This window comes from Brienomyrus brachyistius, chromosome 1 (genome assembly GCF_023856365.1).
Source record: "Brienomyrus brachyistius isolate T26 chromosome 1, BBRACH_0.4, whole genome shotgun sequence".
Classification (NCBI taxonomy): domain Eukaryota; kingdom Metazoa; phylum Chordata; class Actinopteri; order Osteoglossiformes; family Mormyridae; genus Brienomyrus; species Brienomyrus brachyistius.
In genome coordinates this window covers 29,494,138-29,507,351 of record NC_064533.1, presented here as the reverse complement: position 1 = coordinate 29,507,351, position 13,214 = coordinate 29,494,138, and the positions used below count along the sequence as shown (strand labels likewise).

The following is a 13,214-nucleotide window of genomic DNA, read 5'->3' as shown; positions in this document are numbered from 1 at the left end:
GACGTCATTGTGAATGTGTAGTCGAACTGGCTGCAACCAGTTGCGGGTGACTTACACATTGCATCTCTCGGGTGCTGAAGATCCTTGGCAGCAAAAACATCTTGACAGGGACAGTAAGGATCAGGACGAAAGGAAAGGCCAGCGAAGCCGCAGTGGACATGACAGCCCACAGGACTATGAGGCACACCAACTGGATACCAGTGTAGAGGTGCATCCGCAGCGTACGCACCTGCAAGCACACAGAGCTCATCACCTCACTGGCTGTGACTGGCTGTTCCTGAGAGCAATCTCTGCCCTCCTTTCCTACCGCCCTTTCCTATTGGCTGACCTTGCGGATGTAGGTGTGGTCGGGGTGGTACTTGGGCGGCATGAGGAGCAGCTGAAAGCGCTCGGCAAGCTGGATGCCATTCAGCGACATCACCCCCATGTAGAGGAAGATCCCGAAGAGCACCGCGATGGGAATCTGGCACAGGAGGTCCCCAATCACTATGGACAAGCCTATAAGATACAGAGCCAACAGGGACATGATCAATACTGATTGCTTCACCTAAAATATGGCAAGAGGAACACTCTGGGAAGATCTCTCTCATTCACTTTCATATAGATCTCTACCAGCTTATGCAGTAAGGTTATTATTTTGTTGGCACACATTACCAATCATTATGCAATACCAATCAAAAATTTGGACACACCCAGCTGCCTACAAAGGAGAGTGATAGTGTCATATCACACCACCTGAACTAAACACAGAAGAAATGGTTTGGGAGGAGTTTGACCAGATTGTGAAGGAAAAGCAGCCAATGAGTGCTCAGCATACGAGAGACCTCCTTCAGAACAGCTCCCAGTAGGTCGCTCATGAAACTGGCCTAGTGGGGAAAGCAGGCTCAGCCAGTCCCTGGAGCGAATGGGGTTAAGGGCCACCACTGGGCCATTGAGAAAGACATTACTTTACCGACCACAGGATTTGAACCAGCAACCTTCGGAGTCCCGATTTACAGAGCTGCCCCCCCAACAAATAAATTCATTTTTGTGTTTAAATGCTATTTTGCTCAGTGTATAATTTCATATGTCAGGCCTATTTTATAGTTTCAATATCTTTATAAGTATTATAAAATGTTTACTCGTACAATTCTCTACATTTGCATGGGTAGGTGTCCAAACTTTTGCCTGGTACTTTATGTACCATCCATATTCATTTCATCTGTTCTGTAACACTAGTAGGTAACATTACCAGGGAACACATTATCAAATGCACCATTTTCTGTTCTCACTTCATCTCATAATTGCAGTATTCATCTTGAAATTACACTGTTGGATGCTTAAAGTTACCACTTTACTCCTCCAACTAAAAGAAATGATCCATCTAAAACCAGATGCTGCTGAACGATAACACTGTATCCATAATGCTCAGGTCTTCTACAGTCACCCCAACCAAGTAACTTGCTTCAATTTTGGTGCAATTTCTCTCAAAATTTGATCATAAACTTTGTCTGCAAAGTCTGAAAAACCCCCAAATATTTTTTGGGTTATCATGCCAACAAGATGTGTCTGCAGTAGTGGTGAACTGGTCTCAAAACCGTATGTATTCTCCATCTGGGAAATATGATGAAAGCATGTTGTCTGTTACCAATCAGTTTTATGTGCTTGAGCTTAACAGATGTGGTATATAATTGGAGATTGTCAATGGGAGGACCCACCTACGAGTAAGGCTACCAGCAGCCCAGTCACCCTCTGCTCCTTGACTTCCTGGATGCGGGGCTTGTCTCCAGGGGCGACAGCCTTGCTCATGACGGTCAAGGCGTTGACATGTGTGACGGAGCGCACTGTGGCAGCTGCCATCCAGGGCAACCCAAAGAGTGCAGACATGCCGCCGAGTGTCACTATGACCAGCAGGTCCAGGTGGAAACCGGAGCCCTTCACCAACATGCGCTCCTTTTTACTGACTATCAGCCTGAGGAAAATGGCAGTGAGAGACTTAGCTCAACTGTATACCTCATGTCACACCCTCAGTAGCATCAGCCAACTTTCAACAGGCATTGTGAGGCAAGAAAGCACACAGTGAGGTCCAATGACATTTTTGTGGGGTAAAACAGACGTGGAACTTTCACTGACGCTTCGGGGACGCCATGCGACTCACGAGGTTATCTGTGTCTCCATGAAGATGAGGATGAAGACAAGCAGGGCTGGGAGGATACTGGCTGCCATCATCCAGATAGGAAACTGCCCATCAGAGCCCAGTGGGCTGATGAACCAGCCACGCTTCTCCGGACTTGTGACAGAGAAGCCACTGGGAACACTCAGTTTCTGTGTGAGATCACAGACAGGACAGTCGCTCACACTCCAGGCCCTCATAAAACCACGTGCTCAAATCCTCCAATACAAAGCAAGAATATTTAGCTAGATACCCATTGAGACAAGCTGGGCTCACTATGGTGGGCCACTTGTGGACAATGTTGAGGGGCTCTTACCTGGGTGTAGGTGTCTTTAATGCTGTAATCCACCAACACCATGATGAGGATTGCAATGGGGACGCCAAAATCGCCAATAATCCTGCGGATCTAAGGACCAAAAGAAGTGAGCACACTCTCTTTGGACGTTTCACCAGGTCAATGCTCACTTTACTTACTATTGCATGGCACAGCATAAGCATCAGCTAAACTGAAGTAAAACCAGAACTGGTAAAATTCATAAAGCGTCCCCTAAACCATCAACTTCAAACACTCCTGCAACCGCTCAGAGCCCCGAGCCTACTCACGCTTCCAGGAAAGAAGGCGCTGTTCTTGAACTTGCGTAGGTAGAAGGCAATGAAGTAGGTTCCGGACATGAGGACCAGGGACAGCAGGGCAGTGTTGGGCTCTCCCTGGTCCCAGCTCCCGGTGTCATTCAGCAGATGCATGGCGGTGGGGTTCTCCACCAAGACGTGCCCGTCTGTAGCATTCAGCTCTGTGCCGTTATACACAGAGCATCGCCGCAATGGGTGCTCCTGGAAGATCTGAGCAGAGACACGTGGAGCCCATCGGTCCGCTGTTTCCGTGTTCTGTGACAGCTAGCCCCATAAACCTCATCCCATACTGGTCACTGCTTATCCAAACTCCCATCATCAGGCAAACGCTACAGGTTCATCTGTGCCCACAGATCAGGGCTAAAGAACAGCTCCTTACTCACAGCTGTTGCCAGACTGTCCCGTCTTCAGCTGTATTTCCCTCATGCCCGACACCATATTCCCACCTGGTCTATTTAAATGGTATACCTCCCCCACACCACTGTGCAATAGGATCCATGGATCTGGTTATAATTCATTCTACTATTTGCACCTCTTTTGTATTGTACATGCTTTTGGTCCCATACTTCTTGTATATTGTGCTCTTTGGCTACATTTGTTCTTGTGCATGTTATATGCCGTACTGCTGGCTACAGTGCTGCTAAATGACATCGTATTACATTTTACTCAACAGGCAGTACCGTTTGCTGCGCAAAACACTTATTGACTCAAGACCAGATCGAGAGGCGACAATGCAGCCCATCAAGCAGCTGTTAAAATGTAAAATTGACAGAACATTTCAGTAGTTTTACGAAAACAAGGGAATACAACTCCATTGACGTGAGCACTTGGGTCAGGCATACATTTCATGGCACCCGAAAGATTTGGATGCCTCTTACCTTGGCCAGCTTTGAGAAGGTCTCATAGATGAAGATCAGGGAGATGAGGATGGAGAAGATCTCCTGCGTGAAGCGTGACACAAAGCGCACCAGGAAGCTGCCCTCTAAAGCCACAGTCAGGACCGCGATCAAGATGAGCCAGAACCCAATCCAAACCCGACCTGTGAGGTACTCCATGCCATTCCCCTTACAAAACTGGCGCAGCAAAGAAATAGAAAACACAATCAAGAGAAACAGAAGATTCCGGTACAATACTCTTTGCACAACATTCTGTTGGTGTACACTGTACCTGTTCTAACTTTGTGTGCTGTCCTTAGTATTTGTTTCACACTATACGTTTGTATTTAAGCACTTTATGGATTTCATTGCTGAATGCGGAAGAGTTTCCCACAGGGATAATTTAACATCTAGATATCTGCTGAGCTGGGATTGCATGGCAAACTCACAAATTCACATGCTGCAGATAGTGTATGAACACGGTTATGCACCTGGATCATTGTGGTCGGCTGCTAATGGGAAAATTGACTCACCGTATAGAATGCCTCCTCAAACACTAAGATGGGACCAGAGAAGCCCACGATCAGGAGGGGCTGAGCACCCAGCAAGCAAAACAACACCCCCTGAACGCATGTGGCTACGATCAGCTCAGACACACCGATAAGACCTTCAGTTTTCTCACCTAGAAAAAGAATAGGGGCCACACTGAAACTCCAGTCAGAAAAGTATAGTGCCAGGACATATAATGGGGCAGGGCCAAAGGGACACTGGCCTCAGATGAAAGATGACCAGCCCTTGAACAAACCCCTCTCCATCATTCACTGATTCAAAACATCTCTTTGGATAATGATAACATTAGTCCCTTGTTTGAATTATGGCCCTTCTTATGTCCCCCACTTAAAGAAGAAAAATATGTTGCCCATGTACAATCCACGTCGCATAGCAGAAATCCATTTTCCAGTGGCTTCTCCAAAATTGTAGAGGCACAAGTGTAGGACACGAGGCAGGGGAACACCATAGACCAGGGTGGCCAATTGTATCTGCAAAGGGCCGGTGTGTATGCAGGTTTTCGCCGCAACTCCCTTATTAGGTCACTAGAGGACTGATTGGCTGAAGAGTCCTCACACCTGGGTTTGAACAGCTGACCTACAGGTTATCCCAAAAACCTGCACACACACCAGCCCTTTGTGGATAAGATTGGACACCCCAACCCTAGACAATCACAGGGCGCGCATGAACAGTCTCACACTACGGGTAATTTAAGTACAAAAGTTTGCCTAAACCACATGTTCTTGTACCGTGAGGAAAAAAAATTAATCTCAATACACAGTGGGTACCAATGCAACTCGGGGAGATCATGCAAACTCCCCTCACTCAGAGCAGGACAGAATTCAAACCACAAGGCCTAGAAGAGGGAGGCTGCACTGCTGCTTGCTGACCCCCCCATTCCAGATTATGCTTCTATAAATGCAGTGAACTATGGGTGGCACTGTGGTGCAATGCTTAATACGGGTCTATTCCCACCTCTGGGACCATGGTTCAAATCGCCACCGTGGCTCTCCGTGTGGAGTTTGCATGTTTTCCCCATGTTGTTATGGTGTTTCCTCCATGTAATACATTTTCCTCCCACAGTCAAAAAACATGTTCAGGTTAACCTGCTTTGCCAAATTTCCCATAGGTCTGAATGGTGTGTGTCCTGCGATGGGTCAGCACCCTATCCTGGATTATTCCCTGCCTTGCACCTTAGCTTCCAGGCTAGGTTCCGGACCCCTGAAACCCTGAAGCATGTACATGGATATATAGTGAACTAGAGTGGACTGAACGTGCCAGAAAGGTTCCAGGTGGGTTTGATTGTATGTCCTTACTCACCCAGCAGTCCTCCAAATGTAATGGCTGGAGACAGGGCAGCGAAATAGATGAAGATGACAGCAGCCATGCACTGGGGATTTAGGGCGTCCCTAAAGTCGCTGATATATCTGGGGTAGCGCCGCTTGGCATCCCGAATCAATCCACCGAACGGCTTCCTGGTTCTCCGTAAGGGGTCATCACAGGGCTTCAAAGGAGTAATGAAAGCTGTGGGGGAGATGAGCTTATTTAACGCAATTACCTACGGAACTATATCACACAGGTCAGCAGGAAGGTGCAACAGGATGGACTTGAATGGAAAAGGAGCAAACTGAATAAGAATAATATTCATGTCACTGATGCCCTTAGCAGTCCCCTTGTGTTTGAAACCAGCTGCACGGTTTCCTGGATTGATCTTAAAACTCATCATTTACAAGGAGTTAAAATGCAACTTGAAAAGCACCTGTGCTATATTTACACCTGAGGAAGGGTGATCTTACTACCCAATCAACCTTGAATGAATCACTAGGTCCACCCCCCACTTCAGACTTACTTCATGATGATGCCACCTCATTCGCTTTTCATAAACAGTTTTAGTAGTGTAGATTCAACAGCTTTGCGCATCTTGTGAAAATTTAAATGATGCTCCAATGGCATGACCATCTAAATGAAGTTATGTGGACAATGTCTCAAATTTCACAGCAGAAAAGATAGTCATATTCTGGAAACAGGTGGCAGAGAATATAAATCTGGCCTATTCCCACATCTTTCTTCTCCTATTTGTTTGGATACACCACGATAGGCACACAGTTATACTGCTACACAGAGCTTTGCTCCAAGGCAAGTTACAGAAAACACCACAGCAGACCCTTCGCACAGAATTTGAATGCATAGGAATCAATTTGAATGTCCTGTTTCTCCACACCTTTGTCCTCGATGGCTGTGGGCTCCTTGGCCAGCAGTTTGACCTCCTGTTCTTCACGTTTTCTCAGCATCTCCCTTTGGAAGCGTGCCACGGAGCGTAGCAGCTCCTCCCCGTCTACCTCGGATGGTGGCAGCACGATGCTGCAGTCTAGGAAGGCGTTGATGGCGGTGAGCAGATCCTGCCGGTCATCAGCAAGGTAGGCCGCCTCATGGAAGTGCTGAGCGAGGGGTGTGGAACGGTGAGTGCTTTCACATGAGTAATAGATCTCTTCACACCAGTCCTCTCACCATCCACTAAACCCATCAAGGGACTAAGTCATCATCAAATGCCATTTTTTTTTTTTTTTTTTTTTTTTTTACTTGGCTGCACGGATGTAGGCGCCCAGTGTCTTTAAACAATTTTAATATAGAAGATTTGCAACCACTTTACCTTGAATAAAAGGCATACTAACCTATTTGTGAAAAATATACAGAAAAATTACAGGAACTACAGCAAGAAAACACAGGATGCACCAAGTTTATTATTCAGCACAAGTACAGCATAAGGCTTATGTCCTTCAAACTAGATGCAACTAGGTTAGTGGGGGAGTTGTACCTAACCCCAACCCTAACATAATTATGTTCATGCAATTGCCATCACAGATGCCTCTTGGCCTACGTGGATTCTACCGGGATGCAATTATAAACTGCTAGGGTCAGCAGTGGTTCAGTGGATTAGGACTTATCAGACAGTTGCCAGTTTGCATCCCAAAGCACTAGTTGGGCCTTTGACCCGCAACTGCTTTGACGATGGCTGAACTGTGCCGTGACCCCCCCCTCTCCTAAGCTTGTTCTCATCACTATTGTATGAATCCAGTTGTACTCTGCTTACCTTGTCGGACATAAGCGTGGAGATGGAGCGGCCGATCTGATGGTAGTCCATGTTGGTGCTAGGTGGTCCCAAAAGAACAAAGAGGAATCTGACTGGCACTGGAACTTCCAGGACGGATTCCAATTCCACTGCTTCTTGCAGTCGAACAAAAGCCATAGTAGGTTGTTCCAGGAAGTCAACACTGCCTTTGGGGAGCAATAACAGTCAAACACAATTCACGTTCATAAAATATCCAATTGTTTCTTTTAAATATATAATTGAACCTCCAGCATGTGTTAACTAACTATGGATACAAAAGCAATACGATGAAAGGCCAAAGCCAAGAGAAATTAATGCATCGACATGCAAGCCATTGCCCTTCAATTTAAGGGTGATGTGTTGTGTTGCACTGAAATGTTCTCATTGACACATTATTCCTGGAGCAATGACACTCACCCACAAGGACCACAGTAGCTTCAGCATTTTCAGGGATCTTCTCCAGTAGCTTTAACTCATGTTTGGACTTGGACTTATGCATACCCATCATTTGGCTAGTGTCCTTCTGCAAGCACAAAAGCCAAATCTCAAATCAGGGTAGACCTGCCTACAGTCTGCCATAGAAAGTCAAAACCACCAAATACAAATGATGGATCCTTCGAGGTCTTCATTCTCTGTGAAGTGGATTCATGCGGAAGCCAGTCTAGGTAGGTGTGTCAGACTCAGCACCACCTACAAACAAGAAACTATAGAAAAAGTGTGACTGTTCTAAATATGTACTTAATATTTTAGATCATTATGCATTTTCAGCCAACAACTCCTCTCTGATATGCAGTGTAGCAATATTTAACCTGCCGCAACTGTATGCACCCTTGTTAATGTTGAAGACGTGAGCACATGGGCCTTTTCCACATGCAACTCTAGATAGTTGTACCTTTGTGGGACGTTAGTACGTGACTAATACCCATTTGTTTTTAGATCCATTGACATACTATGTGGAGCAAATGTACACCTGGTTTGTTGCACTGCCTGTGCACATTTTAATACACTGAATTATTTAAATAAAGTAGTATAAACACAATCTCATCTTTATGAATGGTTAAGCTTTGAATAAAAAAAAAAAGTATTCATGTTTTTTTTAATCACAGAGAGAGAAAGACAGACATTCATATCTAAGTGAGGACCATCCATTCATTTCTATAGGCAAAACCCTAATCCCAATCACGACACCTCTAACTCATACCCTAACCACAAGTAATCAACCAACCAAAACACAAGACTTTTGGCATTTTTACTTGTTTGACTGCATTTCACAGATTTTTATAAAATTGATCCAAATGGGGATTTAAAGGTGTCTCCAAAAGAAAGAAAGTTTAATATTTTACCACACTTTGGGGTCATTTTAGTCCCCAAATGTGATTTATGCAAACCCACGCAAGAAGCATCCGATATTAATAAATTAGCCGACACCTTAGCAAACACTAGAAAATGTATGGCGTGACTTGTTTCGGAAAGTGTGTGACCAGGCTGATACCTCATGCTTGTCAATGTCAATGTGTGTTTCGCTCTCGGAACTGGCTCGGCTGCGGCCCATGAGTGGGTCTGTGACAGACGACTCCGGCGGGCCGCTGTGATTGCTGCTGTGGTGAACCATCAGAGAGCCTAGACTAGCAGTTGAGATGTTCCGGGGGAAGGTGATGTGCTCCTTCTCATCGCTGGGGTGACTGGTGGAGGAAGGCGAAGGAAATCAGTGAGAAAGTGACAGACATGCTACAACTGAGAAGCAACATTAGAAATATTAGAAGGTCAGTAAAGAAAACATTTCTTTCTAAAAATGTTCAACCTACAATTGGATGATGTACCTACTTTTATAAGCATGCATTCCCATACCTATGCTTGAGCAGCAAAGCTCTCAATACATTTGCCCGGTCTTCTGCTTTGATCTGATCAGAGATAATCATCTGCTCAACCACCTGATGAGCAATGCCAGGCAAAGTCTTCTGGTCCAGATCGAGGAGAACAGCTCCTACACAGGTGAAGAGGAGGTGAAGAGAAACTCACATGGTCGGTTCACATGGTCGGTTCACATGGTCAGCACCGTTTGACTGGCTCAAAAGACACACCACTGGATCATTCGGTTCCCCAGATCAGCAGTGTAGGCTACCAATACCCACAACATGTCACTTACAGTGATGTGATGGTCGGTAAACAGAAGCTAGTCACCATCTTTTCATGCATTCCTAGCCAATATGGTATACTAATAAATAAATAAAAAGCTTCATCCAATCCCACTGCCCATTGGTGGTCTTTCCTCAAATCATTCTTTAGTTCTGCTCCCATCACCTCCATTCTACCCCTGCCCTCCTCCCTCACCATGAGAGATGGTCTTGCGGAGCTCCAACAGGCTGCGGAAGCTGAGCGAGGCCACGTGGGGCTTCCCCCAGCGGTCCGTCTCCTCCTCCACATCCTCCTCAAACTTGATCCAGCGGGCCGTCTCCCGCCACTGCATCTCTTGGTTTTTGTCCATGATCAGCTCGTTCAGTTCCACAAACACCTAAATCAAACAGAAGAGCGTGACTTGACGGCAGACGAGACTGAGAAGTGCTTGACCTTTAGGTGGGCAGAGTACAGCTCTGTGCTGACTACACTTGTTTATCCATATAGCAACTGACCAGCAGACACATGGCTGTATACAGCACGAACTACAGCTTCATAAAATGGAGTATCAAATACAACAGGGCTGCCTTGCTCAAAGCTATAAGAAGCCAATGGCAGCACTGGTTATGTGGGCATATTGTAGAGGAGCTAGAAAAGCGATTAAAACATTAGCAGCTGAAATACTAGTAAAAATCCAGGATGATGCCCACAATGTAAATGTAACTATTAACCACTGGATATGGGTTGCATTAAAAACATCTACAAAGCGACTAAATGAAAGAGTTAACTATTACCTGCAGGATTACTGACTAAATTCTCATTGAAAGCCTTTTAGTAATGGAACCAAAAACAAATCGTTGATATTTCAACAAGCTTCAGGGCAGTTCAGCAAGTCTGCAAAGAGCTGTGGTAATTGCATTAGCCAGCCAATCAGGCTATTCCCACAAACCTTCCAAGCGGTTGCACCTGAATAGGCCTCATTAGTCTGATCAGGAGCAGGTGAACAATTTGAAACCACTAGTAGCGGCAAATAGGAGAAATCGGACAATGCACATTGCCAAATGGTTTGTTTTTTATTCTTTTTGGAGGAAAAGGGCCTTGCAAAAAATATCTTAAGTTTGCTCTTAGTAAAGCCATGAAATATTAAACCAAATTACAATGACTTGCTGGACTATTCTGCAAAGCAATTTTAGACAGGCGTCAGAAGTGAACCCAGATCCATGTCCGCATCCTCGCATCCACCTCGCAGCAGGAGTTTCCAAGGGACACAGCAGTACCTTCTCATACTCCCGTTAACCGAGCCGAGCCCATTAGCCAAGGAATGGCACAAAGAACAAGCACTTCAGAACATTTGTTAGTTGAACAGTAAAAGTAAACCCAGAACACAGATTGCAGGCAGTCTATGTCAAAACCTATGCCTAGCTTTGCCCTGCAGGATCATCACAGCTACTCGTAAACTACTTCTGCTCGTGTCTATCACCTCTCCTGTCTGTGCCCACAACACTTGTGCACCTGCTACTTAGCCTATGCTAACACTTCATGCTTAACAAGAGCATGTCTTCATTTTTTCTTAACACAGACCATTTTGTTAGAGGCACCCCTTCTTCCCATCTATCTCCACCTTACTACACACACACCCGAAAGCACACAAGACTATTCTGGTTAGGCTGCGCTTCCCAACACCCTCACCTCCTTGTGGTTGAGGGCCACACAGCCCACGCAGTCCATTCGGGCCATACCCACCCACATGGAACAGGAGCTGCTGAGAACCTCTGACTGGAGGCACAAGTAGTGGAGATGTGGGGTCGGAGGACGGTTGTCTACTGCGGACTCCCACAGGGGAGTCCTACACCTCTACCCCCAAATCCGTTAACACACACACACACACACACACACAAACACACCCCACTCCCACAGAGATAAATTTGGTGTTTACTTGCCAGCCAGGGACTGGAGCTTGTTAATAAAACATGTCTTCCTGATTGAGACTTAAGAGTTCCCAGTATCTGGTTACCTGTCCTGTTTCTCCCCCTCCCACCCTCTTGGTGTGTGAAAGGAAAGTCATTCATCCATTTTTAATTGTGTTCCCTCTTTCACTCTACCTATCGAAAAAGGAGGAGGCAGATCTAAAACACAGACAAAGTTAGAGAATCTTCAGGGTTTCTTTTTTTTAGTTTTTTTTTTCAGTTGTTTACTGCAAACAAGAACATCCAACAATACAATTTCGGGAACAGGACAGACAGCATGGGGACAGTGGGGGAAAAGGGTTTTTTGGTCTCAGATTTGCACATGAGTTCTTATTCTGCATATATATTTTATGTGTCGTTCAGATGCTCTGCAAACACAAAAATTGACAACTGTTGTAGGAATATTCAGCACAGCTCGAGCACTCCGCACTCTTGAAGGACTGCTCACCTCATGGGGGGTACGGTCTAGTTTACGACAGCGAGTGCTGGGCTCCTTGTGGTCCTTGCTGACATGGACGATGTGGCCCTTGGTGCTCTTCCTGACCAGATGCCGACGCACTCCGGGGACATCCTCGAAGCGATGGCCTGGTGACAGCACAGAGTTTATCAGAACCTGACACAACCCTCTAGGTGAACTGCAACCAGTCAGATGACTGACAACTTTCGTCTGCTGAAGAAAAGCTGCAATTTTACACAAGAAAGACAAATTTAAGGCTTTAGAAAGGTGGTCTCAGAAACCAGGACCTGCAATATGGAAAAGAAAGGGATCGAGTATGTCTCCTGGGCTATCAACATGTTGAATGTATTTACCATCTAACCATTTGTTGCTCGGTCGCCCAGATTTTGATCTGGGCTGCTCACAGCTAGACCTTTGAGCAGATTTACTGGCGCAGCCCCAGACAGATGTGCCCGGGGACATGGCTGAAGGTTGTGAGATAGGCCTACTTTTTCAGGTCGCGCTCCATCCCGCATCCCCCAGCAGCAGTCAGATCTTCCAAAATACATGGACAACAAGTACCTGGAACACGCTCTCTGTAGTGACCTCACCCCGTAGATCAAATCTCCACCTCACTCCAGTCAAAGAGTGAACACCTTGTCTTTGTCCCCACATCCCCCCACCCCTGCTGTGCGATTGCATTTCGAGGCTGGCTGAGTACTGAAGGTACGTGACCAGCCATTAAGGCAGGGAAGATGGTACGGAAATCGTGTGAGCGTGAGTTTGTATTGGAAGTGAGGACGCTGAGGCCGTCATTTCCCTCTAGCAACAAATGGGGCAGTGTGTGAGCCGCACCCTATGTGCTCCCGGGGGGGCCATTACGAAGGGTTTTGGGTTTCACACTAATACACACAGGGACTAAGGGCCTGACCCTCCTCCTCTGGACTCTATCCGACTTGCCTTCCAGCCTGAGGATTGTTTGTAAATGAAACCCCTCATTTTAATGAGCTCAGCAACAGGTAACAGTTTTGCCAACTGAGGTTTGCATTAATAAAATCGCCATAGGAAAAATAAAGAAACTTACATAATACCAAATGCCATTTCACTTGGTAAAGCCAGTTGTTCTAGAGCAGGTAGACCTCCCACATAGTCAGTATGTAAAGACTTTAAGACTTTCTCCATACCCATGATCCTGGTGGCCAACCCTTTCAGTATAAAGCAGATCTGACACAATTTCTTTATGAATGCTTGACTACAGAATCTGTGGCTATTCCATGAGTCACAGTTCTCCACCTTGCAACTAAACACAAGACGGTCCTTGGAATGACAATACTGCTCCAGGCACATAATGACCATACAAATGATTTTGTGTGCTCTGACT

The 13,214-nt window shown here is 45.9% G+C and overlaps 1 protein-coding gene across 2 annotated transcripts in view; it reads right to left on the bottom strand.

The window, feature by feature from the left end:
• Positions 1-13,214, bottom strand: part of slc4a2b (solute carrier family 4 member 2b) — a 49,576-nt gene that overhangs the window by 3,913 nt on the left and 32,449 nt on the right. The window contains exons 7-23 of one of the 2 annotated variants that reach the window (XM_049013477.1): positions 11,846-11,982; positions 11,120-11,206; positions 9,647-9,827; positions 9,164-9,299; positions 8,808-8,997; positions 7,733-7,838; positions 7,298-7,482; positions 6,428-6,644; positions 5,527-5,730; positions 4,191-4,339; positions 3,661-3,855; positions 2,756-2,992; positions 2,469-2,558; positions 2,138-2,304; positions 1,698-1,951; positions 329-498; positions 56-229 (exon numbers count right to left, since the gene is read on the bottom strand). In XM_049013477.1, the coding sequence (XP_048869434.1) occupies positions 56-229; positions 329-498; positions 1,698-1,951; positions 2,138-2,304; positions 2,469-2,558; positions 2,756-2,992; positions 3,661-3,855; positions 4,191-4,339; positions 5,527-5,730; positions 6,428-6,644; positions 7,298-7,482; positions 7,733-7,838; positions 8,808-8,997; positions 9,164-9,299; positions 9,647-9,827; positions 11,120-11,206; positions 11,846-11,982 (2,879 nt within the window). The remainder of the gene's footprint in view (positions 1-55; positions 230-328; positions 499-1,697; positions 1,952-2,137; positions 2,305-2,468; positions 2,559-2,755; positions 2,993-3,660; positions 3,856-4,190; positions 4,340-5,526; positions 5,731-6,427; positions 6,645-7,297; positions 7,483-7,732; positions 7,839-8,807; positions 8,998-9,163; positions 9,300-9,646; positions 9,828-11,119; positions 11,207-11,845; positions 11,983-13,214) is intronic. The other variant, XM_049013485.1, reaches the window with a different exon arrangement.